The sequence below is a fragment of the Bombus pascuorum genome, chromosome 12, assembly GCF_905332965.1.
Source record: "Bombus pascuorum chromosome 12, iyBomPasc1.1, whole genome shotgun sequence".
NCBI classification, from domain to species: domain Eukaryota; kingdom Metazoa; phylum Arthropoda; class Insecta; order Hymenoptera; family Apidae; genus Bombus; species Bombus pascuorum.
In genome coordinates this window covers 7,541,190-7,561,693 of record NC_083499.1, presented here as the reverse complement: position 1 = coordinate 7,561,693, position 20,504 = coordinate 7,541,190, and the positions used below count along the sequence as shown (strand labels likewise).

Sequence of the window (20,504 nt, the reverse complement as noted above, 5' to 3'; positions counted from 1 at the left end):
TTCTCCCCTCTTTCCTCGCCGACCTCCCTCCAACCAAAGCGATCCTTCTCTCTTGCCTTCTACCCCTTACCGATTCCCTCTTCTGCAATGGATCGCGACACAAGCAACCAACATCAGTATGGAGTTATGGAGACCATGGGCCGAAATACCGATTTATCCTGCATAACCGCAATTCTATCATGTTTCGTTTTATCGGTGATGTATGTCGCGAGTCTCTATGTATGGAATTCTCCGTACAGTAGGTATGTATACCGATTAACAACCGGATAAACGTTAATCTTTAAATGTCCATTTTGTTGAACCGTGTATGCTCTCTCTATCGGTCCTTTAACAGTGAACCACAGGAAACCACGAACAAAGTGTAACTGTATTCACGTCGGCCGAGAACATGAATATGTCTACTCTTTGATTCTCTCATTCACGCAGTCGCTTTTCTGGACAAGAATCGAATCTACAGCGCCTCTATTGGCCAACTTTTTCTTTCAATTTCTTCTATAATTGGCGCGTCATTTCAAATCGACTGTGTCAAATCACTATATCGATAACTATTTACTGCCAATAATATTGATTTCAAATGTTTAACTATATATTTTTCAAACATTGGAAATTTTATTATAGTTCCGCTTGACATTAAAATCCTAATTCTTTTCGGAGAATTTATTGTTAATCGAAAGTTTTAATTAAAAAGTAATACTTTAAGAAAAAGCGCAAAATCAATAAAACACTAGTGAAACTTTTTTTATTGCAGGGAACATCCTACTGTAATAAAAAAAAGATTTTTTAGCGTTTTTATTATGTCCCTTATATCTCCTGCTTTATTATATTTTGGAATAAATGAAAAAATATTTCAAAAGGTAATTACATACAATGATATAATTAATTATATAGTAAAGTCCATATTGTAATTTACAACTTTTAGGCAACAATTTGGGAGTTATTGGGTCTGCGATGGCCTGGTTTAATTCAAGCAATTGTGATACCATTATTATTAACAATGATACTATTTCTAGGGCCAATATGTGTACAAGGTTTCAATGGACTTTGGAGACTATATACTGGTTAGTATCTTGGAATAATTATATAAGGGTCTAAATATTTAAATCAAATAACTTGATAATTATGAAAGATTACTTCATAAATATATATTTAATGATTTTAGAGCCTATGTATTGGCTTGGGAGTGTACGAACAATAATATGGTGGAGAAATCTAGTAGTTGCTCCTTTAGCTGAAGAATGGACATTTAGAGCATGTATGTTACCATTGCTTTTGCAATGTTTTACACCAACTACTGCCATATTTGTATGTCCTTTATTTTTTGGTGTTGCTCATTTTCATCATGTAGTAGACAGGGTGAAAGCAGGCATGAATCTGAAACATGCCCTTTTTATATCTTGTAAGTACTTTCGTTTAATTTCAATTTAAGTATACTATTAAATTTGTCATAATATATTTTTGATGTAGGTTTCCAATTTGCGTTTACGACACTGTTTGGTGCATATGCTGCCTTTCTTTTTGCTAAAACAGGTGTAGTATTTTGACCAATTATTTTTTATTTAATTTTATATGTCTTTTTATTTAATTTATAACTTTTTATAGGACATTTAGCAGCGCCGTTTACGGCACATTCTTTTTGTAATCATATGGGATGTCCTGATCTTTCTGAAGTTGTTGCAGTTAAAGATCCTTTAAAAAGAGCTGGATTGTTTTCTTTGTTTGTAATTGGATTAGTAGCCTGGTGTTTTTTATTGACACCAATGACAAATCCAAGATTATTTTATAATAATTTATTTTGGCATAAAAATTTTATATGAGTGTGATTTATTTGCAACAATGTCACTAATGTTATGTAAAATTTTTATAAAAAAACTAGTCTAACTTGAACTGATATCGTTTTAAGAATTTATATTGCATGATATTTTTTAAGAAGTATTTGTTACTTAACAAAATGTATCTCATACAAGTTGACGAGACTGTTTTGCAAATTACATAATAGATATAATTACATATAAGTGCAATTTTATCAAACACAGACGTACTTTTATAAGTTAGAAGCTAATCAAATTCGTGTAATACAAGATTTTTTAGTTCTAATTTTTTGAACATGTTTTGTATAATGTAATTATTATGCAAAAAAGTTACCATAGGGAACTTAATCATGCAATATAGGACTAATATAAAATCACCGTAGTGCCTCAAATTTAATTCAATTTACATAGTTATAATCATGAATGCCAATAGAACTTTAGGCGAAGTTCTTAAAATAAAGATGTTAATAAAATATTGTATAGTTAAAAAGATATGACATTGTTACAATAAACAGTGTGTTATTTTGAACTGATAAAAAAATTGTTATTTCCATAAAAATATATCTTTTTGGAAATGTTTTCTGATATAATGTACAAGTATGAAAAAGTTTTTATTTTAAATTTACTTAACTGTTTTCTACTTACATATACAGAAACATATTTACATTAATATAAGAACTAGCAATACATACATTTAATGTTTATTTAAATCACAGAAATAACAGATAACAGTATTACAATATTTGCCATAAATGTGTATAAGTATTTATATAGTAAAGAAATACAAGAAAATATATAAAAGTTTATATATTGAGATAACATTCTTTTATTCGGAAAAACCATTTTAGAACTCATGTGTATGTCATAAATGTGATCAAAAACAGATGTGTATTTGATCTTGTACATTTTGATGCATACATTTTAGTCATAATTTATTGTTGATAAAATTTGATATTTGATATACTTTGAATATATTTAAAGAACTGAATTTATAACATGAATGAATTCATTCTTTTCATAACATAGTAACATAGAATATATAATCGTAAAACCCTTAAATTACTTTAGAACAAAATTATAAATTATATCTTGCATAATATTAGATCATTTATTGAAGAACAATATGTAATGTAAAATTTCAAGTGACGCAAAGAAAATGCATATTATTGTTCCTTATTTTAACTAATATATTTATTTATAACTATTAAAATTGTTATATTAGGAACTGTAACTGTAAATATTCTTTTGTTAATGATTCGAAATAAAGAAAATCATTTCTAAATATAAAAAATCAGTTCTTAAAGTTTCTATAAAATACATTTTTCTGTATTACCTTCATACTTGACTAGGTCCAGGTGTTGCGTCAGTACTTTGTGATTGATTAAGAAATAGTACATTGCTAGTTTTTATACTTGGGCCTGTAGATATAAGTGATGGACATGGACTAATACATGGCGTCGAGGAATGGCTGTTACTTAAATCACATTGATCTAATAATTTCCAAAGTTCTTCTGGCGTGGGGCCACCAGAGACATCTACAATCAACATGTTTGGTATTATAATTGGTATTATTATATTCATTAAAAGAGAAAAAAATAAGAATGTTACTTTGAGTAGAAGAGAAAGATGGTTCTAAAGCTGTTGTAAGGTCCCACATTTGAATGGTACCATTGGAATGACCAGTGAATATAAAACGCCTGGGTCTTGAACCCATACGGCTGGATCCTTCACATTCATGCACATAAAAGGAGCTTATAATACTACCATCCACTGATTTGATTACACAGACTCTCTTTCCATTTGATGCTAAGCGTACAAACAATTGATCTGTCTCAGGTACAACTTTTTGAACAAAGACTTGTTCATCATCTTGTTCACCAAATGGTCCTAAGTTTTGAGGTGAAGTAATTAACTTTTGCTTATTAATAACATCACAATGATTTTTCATATAATAACATACCAAAGTCATTTCCAGCATTATAACTAATGCAAGATTCAACTGCTTCTAAAGAAACAATTTTAAAACTAGCTTCTGGTGTTGAACCAGGTTGAGTAGAAATCATTCCTCGGAACCTCGTTACCGCCCAACTTCTAACATGGTTATATTCTGAACAAACGGATACTAAATATTTTTCTGATAACGTTACCTACAATATAATTTATTACATACGTAGACAATTTATAAATTCACTTTAATAGAAGTAAATACAATACATACTTTCGTTACACTACTTTGATGTACAGTAAATGTTTGAAACAGTTGTGGGCCATGTCCTACAGTTTCAGGATGTTGGACAATAACTCGAACACTGCCAGATTTTGTACCATATGCAATTTCAATCCAATTACCACAGACAGCTGCATAAAAAAATTATAAAATTACAGTATTCTACACTATTCTACACTATTTCTCTTTAAAATATTAAAATCTTTTAATGTAACTACATGTCTTAATATAAAATGTAAATGACACGATACCGACATTACATATATTGAAAACTGTAGTAATGAAAGATACATTTATAATATATGTTATATTTGTTAATTAATATGTTCATTTTCGTTAATAATTGACCTATGTACATATTACATGCGTTATAACATGACGATTAAAAAAGAATAAATGTTCATAAACAGTCATTTCGAATTTTTTTTAACTAGGAGAAAATGTATATTGTTTATATTTTAATAAAATTGTATGTATATATACTAGAAAAAACGGTAAGTATACAAATATTTACAATGCATATAACGAAATTATAATTATGATGTATGTAGTAAATAAAATAATATTGATATGCATTTGGAATTGTTTAAAACAAAGGATAACTATGCAAGCAGAGGTATATGTTGTTTATTCCCTTTCCTTCCCCTCTCAGATGCCGCTATAAATATATTATTATGTCACTTGACATACGTAATAAAGTAAAAAAAAGATAAAAGTGTTAATAAGTACAACTGGATGCATAAGGATAGCGGGGTGTGTAGTCTAAGACAAAAATAATTATTAGTGCTTTAAATGTATTTTTGACTGTTTATTGGATATATATTACTATTTTTTTGTATGTTCTAATTTAAAGTAATATAAATAAAAGCTACTTCTTTGATGTATGTAAATATATGCATAAAGAATTTTAATTAAAGGTGCTATTAAAAGCAATATGTGAATATGAACTTGTGCATTGATTTGATACAAAATGATATACTATATCTGGAGAGGAAGGGTATGAATACTAGTACTCAAAATAATGTGTTCTGTCCAATGCAATATAAAATGTAGAGAAATATGTATATGTCAATTTGAACTATGACTTGAATGTGAAAATATTGTAGAACATTGTCATATCGACCCATACTTGCCTTGTGCTATTTATCCAGTTGTACGAAATCATGAAGCAAAGAATGTAATAATAAACTCTTATTAATATTCAAATATAGCATTGAACTTTATAATAAAAAATAGGATACTTGTACTTGAATAAATATGACACTTATTGATGTAAGTAAAAAAAAAATTAGACTTTCTATTACAAAGAACAAATACATAGTGAAATTTGTGATTAGAATTAATTAATGATATATAAATAATAAAAAAAGTCGTACAATCATTAAAGAATGTAAAAAACATATATTATGAAAGTGACGTTTGTTATTACATTCCTCAATACACAAGCAGATTTAATAATTAAATTTTAGTCCACTTATTTGTACGTCACTGGAAAAGATATTTCTGGAATAGAGATACTGTAATATTCAATGTTACGAACCATAAGTTAATTATCATTTACCTACAACTTTTATATTTAACTATTTATCAGTATAATATTGCAATATGAAAAATGAATATTAAAACTTACATGTTTTTGGTGTTAAATATACAGATATGGCGGTAATGGGATCATAGTTTGGATCGCGGTATAATTCAGTTACAAGTAAGTCATTGTCCTTCATTCTTAAAGGAAACTTTTCCATGTCTGAAAATTAATTGTCTATTCAGTCATAATTATAAAATCTATTTTATTTTAAAAGTATTATAATTTTTTATTACCAATATAATAAATAGATCCATTGTTGCAGCCTAATAGAAGAAACGAACCAGCTGTGTCAAATGACAAAATAGGTACTACATCTTGTATTTGCCAATGATGTGTCATAGCATGCCATACACCGATTTTGTCAGTAGGAGATAGAGCAACTAATTGGCTTCCAATAAAAAATAAATATTCCACACGAACATTTAGATTAAATGTACCAATATTCTTCATTCCATTTGCTGAAATACTCCATAATCTGACCTGATTTCCATAAGAAATTGCAACCATTTTAACATCGCCACTGGTACTTAATTTTGATGTTATTGCCACTCTTTCAATTACTGATTCAATGTGAGGACTAGTAAATGCATGTTGCCAACCAGATGAGTCTTTAAGTCGATAACATGTTATAAAATGAGCATAAGCAATTACAATCCAATTATGATGTGCTTTTATGATTTGAACTCTTAAGGGATCAACCCATGATGAAACTATATAAAAAAATATGTTTTAATACTATTTTTTTTACTAGAATCACAAATAAAATAATTATGTTTACCTTGCTGAGGCCCAAATACTAAACTTATATCATTTTTATACAATTTATTTAAATCTGCTGAATTATTCCTAACATGTCTTAAATCTAGAGATGATGTACGTGAATGTGGTAAGCCTTTTTGTTGGATTCTATAATCTAATGAAGAATTTCGCATATGACTATTAAGTACTCCTTTATGGTTTTGTTGTCCTAAAGTAAATTTGTATTAGATGTTTGCAGTAATTACTAAATAAATAAAATTAATGAATATATGTTTTGTACCATTATTATTGTGGCTATTAGAAGTTCCAGGAGTTGTAATTTGGGAGGTAGATGGTACATCTGCTCTGGAATTTGTATTATTGGCAGGACTTCTGCCATGAACAGACACATCTCCTACATTTGATGCAACAGTGGTAGGTTCTTGCAATGGTATACCTTTCCAATTATAATATATAAAATCTAAGTATAATTGCATTTTATATATATTTTACTTAATTAAAGAGGGTTGATTAATCTTACTTGGTGGTGGTAAATAACCATAAAACAAAACATCTCCACAAGAAGACTGAGTTAAATCTTCGCATAGCATTAATCTCTTAACCAATGGAGTAATACCGTAATATTCAGCTTCATGTCTCAATGTTCGAAGATCTACATTCTTTAAATCAATATCCTTTGTACGAAGATAATTTAATATAATAGAAAATAATTTTGGATCCCTATCTATAAATAATGCACCAATTTCATCTCTGTGACTGGCAATTCTGTTACTTAATAAAGCTGTAAAAAATGAATCTGGAACCCATGTTAGCGTCTGTTTTGATGTTGAAAACCTAAATAATGAATAATTTCAGATAATTACAAAAATAGCTTAAAATGTATCACTTTCTAAATTATATAATAGCATTTAGTTGCCGATTAACAATTAAAAATGATTATATATTTATCATACTCTGCCTGAAAGTAAGTAAACGCTTTTGTTTGTACCTTGTTCCACCAACGTTCAAATGTACAATATCACTAAGTCCAAAAGAAGGTGGTACAGCCATCATTATAAGTGATTCAAACTTTTATTTTGATGTTGCATGTCTTATTTTAATATTTCTAAAACGAAAAAAGAATTACATTCTACTTTCGATAGGTTATGAACAAGAGAATAACTTCAACTTATGGTTAGCTCCACAGTTGCACAGTGAGTGTCGCTTTAATGAAACTCACATAAGCACAGAGAGATACCTATCAACACATATAGATGTGTGTGTGTGGTATTGGTTTAAATTAAAATCACTGTAACACAAAATAATCTTAGCATGTGTTACAAAATAAAAATTTTATAATTTATACATCAATTAATAGCAAAATAAACACTAATAATAAATTGTTCTCAATTAGAAACATTTAATTGATTTATAATTATTATAATTTATAATTACATTTTAAATAATTTTAAAAGTGAACTTTATTTTTAATTAAGACATTCATAAAACAAGATAGAACAATTCTTTCATTTTGTACTTTTTTTTGTTAAAATATTTGAATTATTGAAATATAGTTATTAATGATATTATGAATAATTAAATAATGTATCGTAATGGTATTTTTACTAATACGATATTTTATTTAATAATAGTAGCTTTAGTTGTATAACACATAAAAACTTTTCGCTAAGAATATAATTTTATTTATAATTATTAACGAATATTATCTTAAATATGTTTTCTATTTACCAATTCAATTAGACTATTTGAATAGATAAAATTTGTGCGCGCTTCTATATAGAAAAATCTGGCGCTCCTATTGGTGCAAAATATTGCGAATTCAAATCGAGCGTTCCTATTGACGCAGAATATTGCAAACTCAAATTGAGCATTTTCATTGGCGTATAATGTTGCGTCATTCGCTATTCTTAAATTTGCTGCTGAAATTTGTGGAGTAAATATTGTAGCGGTACCCGTCATTATTAGTACTTTTATTTCGATTTTATCATCATTTTCACACTCCCACCTGCTTCATTTAAATAGTACGTTCTTATTTAATTACTTATTAATTATCATTTGAATAAAATTAAGTGGTTTTGCGAAACTTTCCATGTACTTTTATCGTTGACTGCATATCTGACGATTAGAGTCATCGATAGTTCATATTACCGGCCTTTGAAATAGAATTTGGGTTCTATTATTTCTTTATTTTATTATAATTTGTTCTATTATTATAAATTCTTGGTTTCATCATACATGTATTTGGAATTGTTGGTTTTCTTTACTGATTAGAGATGGTTACAGATCACTAGTAGATGACAAAGAAAAGGGGTTTACGGAAGAGATAATGGACGCCACAGATATTAATTAATTAATAATTCGTCGATTTCTCATGCAAACTTGGTAATGATTGAGCTATTACAATAAGCCAAACGTATGTACACGTTTATTTTTCCCTTTTATTGGATCAAAGGTAATCGATATTTGCTACATAATTACTATATAACTTACAATTGATATATAATGACATTATTTTATAAATAGTTGTATAATTTGTTGAAAATATTAAAAAAAAGAAAAAGATTATAGAAATGATTTCTTAAAAATAATTCGGGTATATAGATCGTCATTAATAATCGGATATATCATTAAGTAATTAATGTTTTTACATCAATGTATGGCAAATTATACGAATCATTTAAGTATTATTAGAAGATAGTCTATCGTGATGTTATTATGTTTTTATATATTTGTACGAGAAAATCAGTTTATTATTTTCTTGGAAGAGACCGAATAATATTGCTCAAACACGTTTCGGTGCAAGATTATATATATACCATAATCACTTCAGTCATGTTTAGTTAAGAAAGTTTAATTTATCACAAGCATTGTCGAATCTCCATAAAGTACAACGTAATATATTAATAAAAACCATATTTCAAACTCTGATAACGAACATTCACAATTGAATTTTTCTTGTAGAATTGGTTTCATATTTTAGAATAGTAATAAATATTTGGAAATATGTTAGAAAATATTTTACAATGCATAAACAATGTTTGAAATATTGCACGTATATTCTATTTTCTTGTATATGTAATATGTATATGGAATACCTGTTTATTGATGAAAAATAAATAATCAACATATAGTATATAAGTTTCGAGAAGCAACAGTATTTCGTAAACAAATGTTCAGCCTCCTACTCTGCCTCCTTGCTAACACAACTTCTTTTCAGAGAATGTTTGTGACCGCGCGCAATGCGGTTGGTAGAGTCAGTGTTAGTTGCATAATAACATTTGTATTTTCTAGAGCACAATAGTTCAATAATTATAAATTCAATTACAATAGTTGTACGCGAAATTAGAGTCAGTGTGTTCGCCGATTGTTATTTAACTACGGACGTGTTAATAGTCCTTTTTTTTTCTTTTTTTATATATCTTTTTAAACATTCGCTTTCGGTAGTAGACTCGCAGGTTTCGCAAGAGGATACAGCCTCTCCTGGAACTCAATAATGTAAGTATTCCTGTATACTCTGTTCTGATTAATTTTATTATTCATATTTTGATTGAACTATTATTAATTTCTATTGATATAAAATTTTAGAGTTTCAATATTGAAATACACAATAAAAATGTTTATCATGCTTCAGAAATTATTAGATTCTTATCAGTCCTAGGTTAGAAAATGTTATTTTAGCGTTCCAATTTATGTAATAATTAGATTTTAATAGAATTTCGAATTTTATTATTATTAAAATTTCAAGTTTGAATAGAGTTTTATCTTTCATTACCTTCGAACTCTTTAAACAAATTGTAACATTTCATTTGCTTTGTTTCAGGTTTTTCACAATTCCCATTTCTTCCTGTGTTTTGGGAAGAATGCGGTGATGCTTCATATGTAAGCATGTAAGAATCTTTGCGTGTCATATTCCAATTAATTTCATTCTTTGTATTTTGCTTCAATTATTATTAATTAAAAAATAAGGTCTGACCTTAAACTTTAATATCAGAATTTCAATTGTCATAGTACTTAAAGTTTACTAGCAATTTAACTTTTCTATTATTATTAAAGTTCAAAGTTTCCATAGAGTATTTCATATTTCATTATCTCAAATTTTTTGATCAATCATCATTTAGTTTTCATAATAAATTAGTCATAAAAAGAAATTATTCATACATATGTATCATTTATATATAATAGTTCATATTTTGTTAAAGGTTTATCACTCCTTCCTCTTCTTCCTGTTTCCTGAAAAGAACCTAGTGGGGCTTCAAAAGCCAAGAACGTAAGTAATTTTGTAATCTGTACCTAATTTTATTCCTTGTTATTTAAATTTGTTATTCTTGAATTGAATATTGTTATTATAATTTTAATAGAGATTAATATTCCACTATTTCAAATTTTTCAAATAATTAACATTTTCCTTAAGAACAAATTATAATATTCCATGTTTTGTTACAGTTTTCTTCTATGGCACTACTTGGCTCCTCCTTGATGACGATCTACACCATGACCTTCCCTACACCATGGTCTATCATCGATGATTACGTTCTTCGCATCATATCGTAAGTCGCATGCATTTTTGTTCCTCCGGTCACTCAATCATGTCGTAGGACGAAAGGTCCGAATCGATACGGGTGATTGGTTGTAATTTACGTAGAATTTTTTGCGAATACAGTGATCGCGGATATTTGTTATATCCGCGAGTAGTAACATTTCTTCTATGTATTATTTATTAGTTCAGGATAGGTCTTGCATATCGCGTTTTTTTATATCAATTACATGATACTGAAAAATTTTATATTAATAATATCGATAATGGTACTAACTGATATAAACGATATTATATTAATAATTAATTTGAATATTTGTGATTGAAGATATATTCACTATAATTATTTTTAAAGTCAGAATGTGTATTTACTGAGAATTGCAATGACTTAATTAAATATTTCGTAATAATGAAGTTGGATACCCTCCGACTTCGTTGCATTCAAAATTGCATATCTAATGATAATGATAATAATAAGTTCTTTTATTTTACTTTCTGTTTTCTGATGACATTATTTCAAAGGATTTAATTGTTTGCCCTTCATTTTTAAATGTGGGTATTGATTTAAAATATACATATAGAGATATTAAAGTTCAATCCTGCCGTACTAAAATGTATTGAATTTTATGTGCAAGAAGAAATTTCGCGACAGGCAAATTTTGGAGTCAAAGCAACAAGTTTTGAGTTCTGTTTTCATACTTTCGAAAATGTGCTTTGACGAAGGGATTGCTTGAGGTTGTTTGCATTAATATTTAATTTTGAGTCAATTATTAAATAAATTTCATATTCAGGATCAGTTTGTTTCTTTTATAATGTAATTGTAATAATTCATAGTGTCAATTATTTGAATGAATCATATTACATTGATTTTATTTGTGCTATTTTCTATAAATAAATTCAATATTAGTATTTCGGTAGACTATTAAATTAATAATCTAGACTATATAGTGATAATAATAGAGATAAAGTTCGAAAATGCAAAATAAAGGAAGATTAGCCCGTTAAATACAAATTAGATGGACTAATACGTTTTTTAGTTAGGATTTTCAGGTTTAACCCCTTCCGTATTCAATGTCAGGATCTCATTCACGTGCTCAGGTGTTACTTGGGTGAGAGAAAGGCAATGAGTACGACGATCATTGATTTTATAATGATTTGTAAGCGACTGACGATGAGTTAGCGTATCGTGCACGACGTACTTTCTACATAGTGTGTGTGGTTAGGCTGTGGAATTGCGTCGTTTTCGTACTTTTCCTATTTACTATAAATCTAAATCATAAAAAATAAATTCATACCAATATCATTTCAATCACAACCTGTAAAAACAAGGATTCGTTATCAAATACAGGGAATCAGAGATATTAGTATCATTAATTTTATTGTTAAATTATAACAAATCTACAATTTCTTTGAAAAATAAACACACTCTCTGAATTAGGAATATTTGTAATTAAAATTGAGATTAACTTTTATCGCGTTGTACGCAATGGTCGCTAGCCCTCGTCAGTCGATTTCAGGAAAATGGTACGTAATGTTAGAGTGTGCATGTTGTATGCCAAACTCGGGTGTCGGAGGCGTCCCGGGACGTCTCTCTAGTGTAGGCCTTTGCGCCCGGGTTATGTGTGAGAACCGTGGAGTGAATGTGTTGGTGTGCTTGTTTTGCTATTTTTTAAATTTTAAATATAGGTTTTCGGGTAGGATAGGTAGTATATTTTCTGGTATGAATGTTAACTATAAGTAGGTAGGGCCGGGCAGGTTGGCACAGTCTCTCGTCGGGTAGGCGCGTTTTTGCGTGTCCAACCTGTTTCAGGAAATTTCATTCGAAAAATCGATGGTGAAGCTGACACGAATGGAACATGCCATCGTCTTTGGCTTTGTCCATCGATTTTTTGAATTCCGCGGTCGTGGTCGCGATTGGGTTTCGACACGAACATTAATATTGCTTGAGCATGCACATGCGAACGGACAGCGATCTTTATATGCTCGTTGTTCATCCATGTACTTGGATCAGCTTCCGCGATTTATGTTTTCATTTTACCTTTGTACGTTATTTTTTGGTTTGCGATTTAGAAAGTCTCGAGCTTAGATGTAAGTTTCAGCGGGCATCGCGCCCGAAGAAAGAAGAGGCTATGAGCCGAAGAGGCCCGGCAAATTGTCACGCAAGAGGGCAACTACTAATGGCTTTTCATTTTCTGGATCATCCAGAGGATGGAAAGTCATTCTCGTTACTACTTTGTCACTGTACTCGCTTTTAGTATTTGTAGTAGTATTAGTTGTGATTTGTTTATTTGCCGACGTACATGTCGGCCCATCGTCATATTGGGCTAATCGCGATTTTTCAATTAGAGTTGCGAATTTAAATTTCGCGTTGACAATTAGAGTTGCGAACCCAAATTTCGCGTTTAACGTTTGCTTTAGTGTTGCGAGTTATAAAATGTCGCGATTGTATTCAGTATTTTCTATTGTGAATAATTGTTAGAATTTATTAAAGAATAGAATTTAAATTTGTCGCGTTTTGTTTTATTTTAAGTTGAATTCAAATGACGTTAATTTTGAATTAATTTCGTAGCGTAGCGATTTGTCACCATCGCGCATATTTGAAGTAGTTCTTTTTTCATTTATAAATAGTAACTTTACATTAGATTCATTTTAAGAATTAGCGTTGCGATACATTTCATCGAGATTATTTTAATAGCTTTTTCGATTAGCGTTGCGTTGATGAATGATCGCGTTTCTATGCGTAGTGTTGCGTCTATGAAATGCCCAAACTTCTTCCACTGAGATTGTGGAAACTTGTTCCTGTTCCTGGATCACCTGATGCAACGAAGACAGTTGCAAAAAGGTGGTCAAGCATCGGCAGCTTCGAATGTAGCTGCACTGCGACATTTCGATATTAGCGTTGCGTATGTTGAAGTATGAGTGCATACGTTAGTATTTATTAGTGTTGCGTGAATGATTAAAACACCCTACTGCGGTGTATGCTCCCGCGAATTTTTCATTTTTTCTTTCTTTTTTTCTTCTTTTTTTTTGTCACTAACAAATTAAATAGCATTGCAAATATGATAAAGCACTCCTTGCAATTTATTTCGAGAAATTTTTATTTTATGATTATGGATTTAGTAAATTAGCGTTGCGAAATAGAAAAATATTTTCCACTCGCGGTATGTTCGGGATTCTATCGAGTGGATCGCCCTTCTGGCTATTGGATTTATTTCTTTTTCAGCATCCCTCCATTTGTTAATGGAAATACTGTTGAACAATATATCTGTTCGATACCGATGAATATTTTTAATTTGTTGTTGCATTATTTAAAATCATTATATTATATTATATTATTTCGTAATTATATATATATTGTATATCAAGAAAAATGAGAGTTGATATATCAATATGTTTGAATTGTATGATGTAAAAATTTCACCGGATCAGTAAACAAATTCCTGCTCTAACATAATTATAATCGTCGTGACACGACGTTATACATTGCAGAGGGCGTGAGAAACACTCTGATTTTTTCCCAAGTCGGTATTTCAGAACGCGAAATACGAAGACTCATTTAATATCACGTTTATGTTGTTTTTAGTCAATGATGGTATACATATCGCTACTATACTGGATCGATAACGTCGCATGCGATACGAAAATGGTATAGGGAATCAAGTGATTCTCAAAACATGAGACACGAAAAAGCATTAAACGTCACATCTATTCTGTATCTTATCTATACATATATATGTGCGTTTATATATTATCCGTTGTACTTTCATGGTTATCAATAGAAATGGTTATCAACATGATGTTTCATATTCAGAAATTTCTAACTTTCTGTGTAAGATGGCATGACATTCGTATTTTAAAACCGGGAATACAAATTGCAGATTTTAATTTTAAATAATATCACGAGGTACAAGAAAAATATACTCAGCATTTTTAGTTACATTCTGCATATCATAATTACGATTATGTGTCGTCCTTTGTATTATTTCATCGAAATTATAGATGTGTTCTGAAACTTTTGCGAAGACCGCAATTTGACTTGTAAAAGGAGAGAGAGGAAAAAGAAAAGGAAGAACATTACATCGAATATAGAAGGAAAATCATATACAGTAGTTTTAACAAAGTTGCATATTTTCGTAACTACAGTTATCTCTCCACGCGGTAAGCTATTTCGCCACTCCCAGTGAAAAGAAGTTACACGAAGTATCTAACTATCATAAAGTTTCAATCACTGTGAATTGTCACGATCCTCCTACCGCAGTGGGATAACTATCATTTATGTTTTCGATCGATTTTGCGTTAGACTGTAGCGACATTTTTTGCGACTTTTTGTCGTCGCATTTGTCCAAGCGACTCGTGCTAGAAGTCGTGCTGGAACTCGTGTTAGAATAAATCTGTTTTATCGTAAGTCATACGATTTGGCAAAGAAACAAGTTCGTTGGAAATTCGTATCGAGCCATGGAAATGAGTGATCAACAATTCTCTGGTAAAGAGTACGATGAATTGATTAAACCAATCATGATAACCGCAAAAATAATTTCCATCTGGCCATTGGCAGAGGACAGTAGCAAGGGAGCAATATTATTTAGGAAATTCCACCTGTTCTGTATGTTTTTTCTGGTAAGTGCTGCAATACATCGATGTATTATTTAACAAAGGTATTAGGATGCAATAAAATGAAACAGTAAATGTAAGCTCTGATCAAGTAGAATTAACTTCGAGTTAAATGGAAGTCTCGGTGCTATTTATATTCCCGAGATTTAAAGTGGAGAATTGGTTAGTTGATAATTTATTAATTTGTTCGGTATGTTCGTAGCGAAATTTAGAAAAATGTTTAAAAATAATGTTTTTTTTATAGAATTAGAATTTTATTAAACAATTTATATCCAGCCTGTTTCTTTTGTAAGATTGCTTTTCCAAACAATCTTTCAACGGTAAATGGTTTCAAGTGGTTTTTATAGGTTCTATAGTATTTTTTTTTCTTCTTCTTGAAAAAAAGCTTTTTGCGAGTTAACGTTGGTGAACGTTATGTCGTTAAATACCTTCCATATTGACTAATCTCGAATTCTTGCCGTTCATTACTGTATCTGATGTTCAAGTAGAATTATCGATTAATTTTTACTTTTAATCTTCAAAACGCTACGAACTCTCCGAATAATCCAATACTTCACCAGAATTAAGAGAATGGTATTGAGAGATTGAATTTTCAGACGGTAGTGATGTCCATCGCGGTGACAGCCGACGTAGTTCACAATATAGATGACTTGAATGAAGCGACCGAATGCGCACTGATTTGTACAGCATTTTACCTCTGTGTAGTCCGTTTGCTAGTGTATTCGCTCCATCAGAAGGACATGTTCTACGTGGTGAAGACGATGAAAGAGGATTGGATCTCGTCCTCTCACGAAGATCGAACAATTTTAGCGAAGAAAACGATGTTTGCCTTTCGTCTCGCGAAATATTTTATCAGTACCGTGGCTATAACGATTGTACTGTTCATGTGTATCCCGTTTTTAGAGGTATGCGTTTGAATTCAATTGGAGAATTTTAGTTTGAAAATATCTGAACTCAATGACAGAATTTTAAAGTTCGAAAATGCTTCGCTTAAACTGCTCATGGATAAATTGTATGCTTATGCAAATTCATATTTTTATGAATATAATTAAGGAAATGGAACTTGAGCACAAATTTGTTTCACTTGCTGAATATTATAACGTGTACTGTATATATTGTTAATTTCCGTCTGCCGGTTACGAAATGAGATTGATTTACATAGATAGATTGTTCACACTCTCATTCAACTTAAAAATACACTAGATTTACATCTGTGTAATTTTACATATACTGATAACCTTCGATGAAACATTAAATAATAATAACAAGCACAATTCTGTTGCAGATTTACTTGTTTGATAGCAACGAAAGGGTACTTCCGTTTCGAGGCTATTTTTTTATCAATCATACCATATCACCGGTGTTTGAGTGCCTTTATTTCTTTAACGTAACAGCGGGTGGCTTTGGCGGAAGTATGATTGCCGGTGCTACGAGTTTCAATCTGGTGGTAATAATGCACGGTTCGGGCAAGTTTGCAGTTTTGCGGAAAAGGCTGGAGGCTCTCAGTGGAGAAGATCCTAATTCTACTGTTACCATGAGCAATTACGTGATTCGTCACCAGAAAGCGATAGAGTGGGCGTCATTTGTCCTATCACGAATTTGCACTTTAATTTGTTGGATGTATGATGTTGTTGCACGGTAGATAGAGCAATATCAGTTGCTATTATTCTGAACTATATTAAATTACAATTTATACCAGATTATGAATGTTTATGCAAATGCCCACTTTTATGAATATAATTAATCAAATGAAATCTAAATAAAGATTTGCTTCATATATTAACATTTATTTTCTATATTTTGTATAAATTTGCATATTATGTGTATTTAAATTTCTCATAAATGCATAAACATTTTCAGTTTATATATCTATCTATAATCGTCGTTGTAATAATATCTATTGAGCTTTTTTTTTTAGTAATTCTGTCGCAGACATTTTTCTAGACGATCAATTACCAGTAAGATATACTGCTCTACGTTCGCGTGGAATAATCTGTTCGCAGGTACGCAGATGCACTGGAAAGGATCATAAATGTTCTGGCTTTGGGGCAATTCATCATTAGCACCGGCCTGATCTGCTTCGCGGGATTCCAGATTACCTCGGTGCGTCCGTTCGATGCTCACGAGTCAAGGCATCGTCGATAAAAAGTGACCTTTCTAGATGATGAAGGACAAGGGTCGCCTGATGAAATATTCGACCTTCTTGAACTCGGCCATTCTTGAGCTGTTCATGTTCAGCTTCAGCGGAAATGGCTTGATCGACGAGGTGATTTTAAAAATTACAGTCGCTTCCACAAAAGAAGCTGTTTGAAAAATTGTATTAAAAATTCAGAAGAATTTCAAGAATTTAAATTATAAAGTCGTATTGAAATGATCACTGATCAATGATAATATAGAGCGGTGCAGTGGGTGACTCCGCTTATGGCAGTGGATGGATCGGCAGTAGATTCAGCCAGAATCTTCAGATCATGATGACGCGGGCGAGGGTTCCCTGCAAAATCACCGCGGCAAAGTTCTATGACATGTCCTTGGAGAGCTTCTCAACGGTGAATAAAAATTTTTTGAAGGATCCGTGTTATTTATTATGAGAAAGAGATGGTCGTTTCGCTCGAGCACCTGAAGCTTTTTCTTATGAAATTTTGCCTGTTTTGCAGGTTCTGAGTACGTCGTTCTCATACTTCACGGTCCTTACAGCCACCGAAGGCGATTAATGGTCTCACCAATGAACGTAGATGTTTGTACGACAAGCTTTACGATTGTAGATGGCATCCCACGATGACTCAACTTACAGAGAATATAAGTACTTTAGTCGTTCCACTAGCCTAAAAATATCCGTGTAAAACAAAGTGTCGACGGAAAGTTCGTGTTTTCTTTCTCGTTCTTAAGATCGATGGATATCTTCTGGTGTAGATCGCATCCAAAGACAATTGGAATCGAGATAGAAATTCTTACAATAAACTAGGATTTTTGACGATAACTGATTTAATACTAATCGATGGAATATTTCCTTTCATGAAAACATCTTTTCTTATTTATTATTTTTTTTATTTTTCTCATTTATTCTTGAAAACGTCTTTTCTTATTTATTACATCTTTCTTCAAGAAGGAGACCTATTTCCTTTTTCTCACAGAATCAGAGGGTGTAGTACAACGCGCATAGATTGAACAAATTAGACGCGCCTACTACTCGTGCTTATAATCTAACATGATATTTACTTAAGCGTGTTTACCAAACATCCGGCTTATTATGAGTATGTATGTACGTATCGCGGGACACGCTACATTTACTAGACCACGTGTGGTTCCTTAATTATCTCAAGTAGTACCGATCTATCTCAAGAAGTTTACAAACGCTGAAGATTACGATCGAATAACCAAGCTATCTCAGGAGAGAATAATAGAATTATAATCAAAATAAGAGTGAATCCAGGGTATCTATTATAGAGGGCAGTAATCCTTCCTTACTTTCAATAACTCGCAACAATTTGCGAGCAAGGATACGACAAGAAAATGCGGCATCACTTAAACCGCAGCAGCGTAGTGTCCGCAGGAGTTTAGGCAAAATGTTACGAGTTCGGCCGAGTTCTCTCTCTGGGTGGGGTAAACCATCGGCGGCGTATGGTCTTGGAAGCGACTCGAGGGTATTTTCATCGCAACAGTACAACACGTGCACCCGGCCAGTGCACGTACAGCTCCTTTCGACTTCTCTTCTCCGTGTGCATCGTCGTTCGGTCGTTTAACGTGACGGTACAAAATGTAACGTGGCCGATCTTTCGACGTTGCGTCGTCTGTTGGACGGTTTCGCTCGATCGCTCTTGCTTGGACGTACCACGGATACAAGCCACTTAACTACGATGGGAGCCAGCTGATGCTAATCATTGTTGTCCACGCGATGGCAATATGGCGAATATCAAGGTGGCAGTTCGTGTAAGACCGATCTCTGCCAGGTGAGTATTAGACCGGATTAATCGCATGATAAAAAGAAATATCAGAAAATATTTGTAACTGTAATTGAAGTTAATCACAGATTCGAACAGACTGGGTCTGCGTGCGACAAAGTGAAGCGTTTTTGAAAATCGAACGAAACTGTAAGGTAGGAAGGTGCTTTGACTAATGAAAAATATTAGCTGAAAATTCTACGTTGCGAGTTGCTTTTGCCACTAAACTCATTTCTGTTGGTAAGTTGTAAATGTATTTTAAGGAATAGGCGAAAAAATCGACGGAAGCTACGTTCTCTCTTTCCCCATGTTCCCGATATGCACATGTTTCTTTGGAACTTAAGGTCAAGGTTTACTGCTTCCTTATACACCGCAATTTCATTTTTGTAAATTCAATTTTCTTTCGTTCCACGGTTTTACGAGGAACGTTTGGTAATGGACGGGCGTCTGTTTGGAAGGCAAACAGAAACACGCGTCTCGGCAATAATTACATATTTCGAGACGGCCGTAGCGAGAAACGAACGGGGACAGAAATCTGGAGGCAGATTTATAGGGATACGCGGTGCGCCTTTGAGTCGCTACTTATGAACTCGTTTCTATACTTAGAAGACGAGGCCAGAACGCGAAAGTAAGACAAACTAACAATTGCTCTCGGCTAGGAAACGTAATAAGCTTGGCCGAAGAGAATGAAATTAGGGTCATTGACAAACTATTGTAAATATATTTTTAAAAGCTCCTGAACTTATTTATTTTTCGACCATCCTGAATAAATAAATAAATTAACATGCTATTATAATGGCAGAGATGAGAGATGTAAAGTTAACGACGTTATGATTAACTCTATTATAGTCTGTTTCGATTCTGTTATCGAATTAAAAATTTTTAATGTTTTATAAGAAAAAGCGAAGAATTGTACACGTTAACAAGGACTTACGTGTTCTCCTCAAATTTATTTAAAACATGACCAGATCGAAAATGATTTAAAAGATGTAGTTTAAAAAGTATGAAGGATGTAGATTAAAAAGAAGCTCCTCGATAA

General features: G+C 31.6%; 4 protein-coding genes across 6 annotated transcripts in view; 3 read left to right on the top strand and 1 right to left on the bottom strand.

Moving 5' to 3' along the window:
• The first annotated feature begins 87 nt into the window (after positions 1-87).
• Positions 88-2,337, top strand: LOC132912721 (CAAX prenyl protease 2). The gene is made up of 6 exons (XM_060970404.1): positions 88-242; positions 749-854; positions 920-1,058; positions 1,160-1,396; positions 1,465-1,527; positions 1,600-2,337. The coding sequence occupies exons 1-6, from the start codon at positions 88-90 to the stop codon at positions 1,812-1,814; spliced, it is 915 nt and encodes a 304-aa protein (XP_060826387.1). The 3' UTR covers positions 1,815-2,337.
• LOC132912702 (SH3KBP1-binding protein 1) lies at positions 1,118-7,602 on the bottom strand. Of its 2 annotated transcripts, none has more exons than XM_060970363.1 (11): positions 7,371-7,602; positions 6,903-7,216; positions 6,663-6,818; positions 6,402-6,590; positions 5,857-6,333; positions 5,666-5,782; positions 4,027-4,166; positions 3,769-3,955; positions 3,417-3,695; positions 3,142-3,343; positions 1,118-1,371 (listed from the first exon to the last, which is right to left on the bottom strand). In XM_060970363.1, exons 1-10 carry the CDS (start codon positions 7,433-7,435, stop codon positions 3,144-3,146), a joined length of 2,124 nt encoding a protein of 707 aa, XP_060826346.1. In that variant the 5' UTR covers positions 7,436-7,602; the 3' UTR covers positions 1,118-1,371; positions 3,142-3,143. The 2 variants fall into 2 exon arrangements, with proteins under 2 accessions (XP_060826346.1, XP_060826347.1); XM_060970364.1 differs by lacking the exon at positions 1,118-1,371 and adding an exon at positions 2,611-3,039 and having other exon boundaries at positions 7,371-7,574.
• Positions 7,603-15,192: 7,590 nt separating this feature from the next.
• LOC132912715 (odorant receptor 13a-like) lies at positions 15,193-18,760 on the top strand. Of its 2 annotated transcripts, none has more exons than XM_060970396.1 (7): positions 15,193-15,533; positions 16,124-16,432; positions 16,813-17,099; positions 17,531-17,630; positions 17,689-17,793; positions 17,924-18,073; positions 18,182-18,760. In XM_060970396.1, exons 1-7 carry the CDS (start codon positions 15,372-15,374, stop codon positions 18,236-18,238), a joined length of 1,170 nt encoding a protein of 389 aa, XP_060826379.1. In that variant the 5' UTR covers positions 15,193-15,371; the 3' UTR covers positions 18,239-18,760. The 2 variants fall into 2 exon arrangements, with proteins under 2 accessions (XP_060826379.1, XP_060826378.1); XM_060970395.1 differs by having other exon boundaries at positions 16,813-17,165.
• A 450-nt stretch (positions 18,761-19,210) lies between these two features.
• Positions 19,211-20,504, top strand: part of LOC132912852 (uncharacterized) — a 28,130-nt gene continuing 26,836 nt past the window's right edge. Inside the window, exon 1 of the mRNA XM_060970630.1 lies at positions 19,211-19,474. Coding sequence (XP_060826613.1) covers positions 19,428-19,474 — 47 coding nt within the window. The 5' untranslated portion in view covers positions 19,211-19,427. The remainder of the gene's footprint in view (positions 19,475-20,504) is intronic.

Excerpts from the sequence above, each read along its gene's own strand:
- LOC132912721 (XM_060970404.1), top strand. The coding sequence starts at position 88 with ATGGATCGCGACACAAGCAACCAACATCAGTATGGAGTTATGGAGACC. Across the intron at positions 855-919 it reads ATGAAAAAATATTTCAAAAG|GCAACAATTTGGGAGTTATT; the intron begins GTAATTACATAC and ends TACAACTTTTAG. Across the intron at positions 1,397-1,464 it reads ACATGCCCTTTTTATATCTT|GTTTCCAATTTGCGTTTACG; the intron begins GTAAGTACTTTC and ends TTTTTGATGTAG.
- LOC132912702 (XM_060970363.1), bottom strand. The coding sequence starts at position 7,435 with ATGATGGCTGTACCACCTTCTTTTGGACTTAGTGATATTGTACATTTG. Across the intron at positions 6,819-6,902 it reads TGGTTATTTACCACCACCAA|GTATACCATTGCAAGAACCT; the intron begins GTAAGATTAATC and ends ATAATTGGAAAG. Across the intron at positions 3,696-3,768 it reads TAATGCTGGAAATGACTTTG|GACCATTTGGTGAACAAGAT; the intron begins GTATGTTATTAT and ends CTCAAAACTTAG.
- LOC132912715 (XM_060970395.1), top strand. The coding sequence starts at position 15,372 with ATGGAAATGAGTGATCAACAATTCTCTGGTAAAGAGTACGATGAATTG. Across the intron at positions 17,166-17,530 it reads ATGTATGATGTTGTTGCACG|GTACGCAGATGCACTGGAAA; the intron begins GTAGATAGAGCA and ends ATCTGTTCGCAG. Across the intron at positions 18,074-18,181 it reads CCTTGGAGAGCTTCTCAACG|GTTCTGAGTACGTCGTTCTC; the intron begins GTGAATAAAAAT and ends CCTGTTTTGCAG.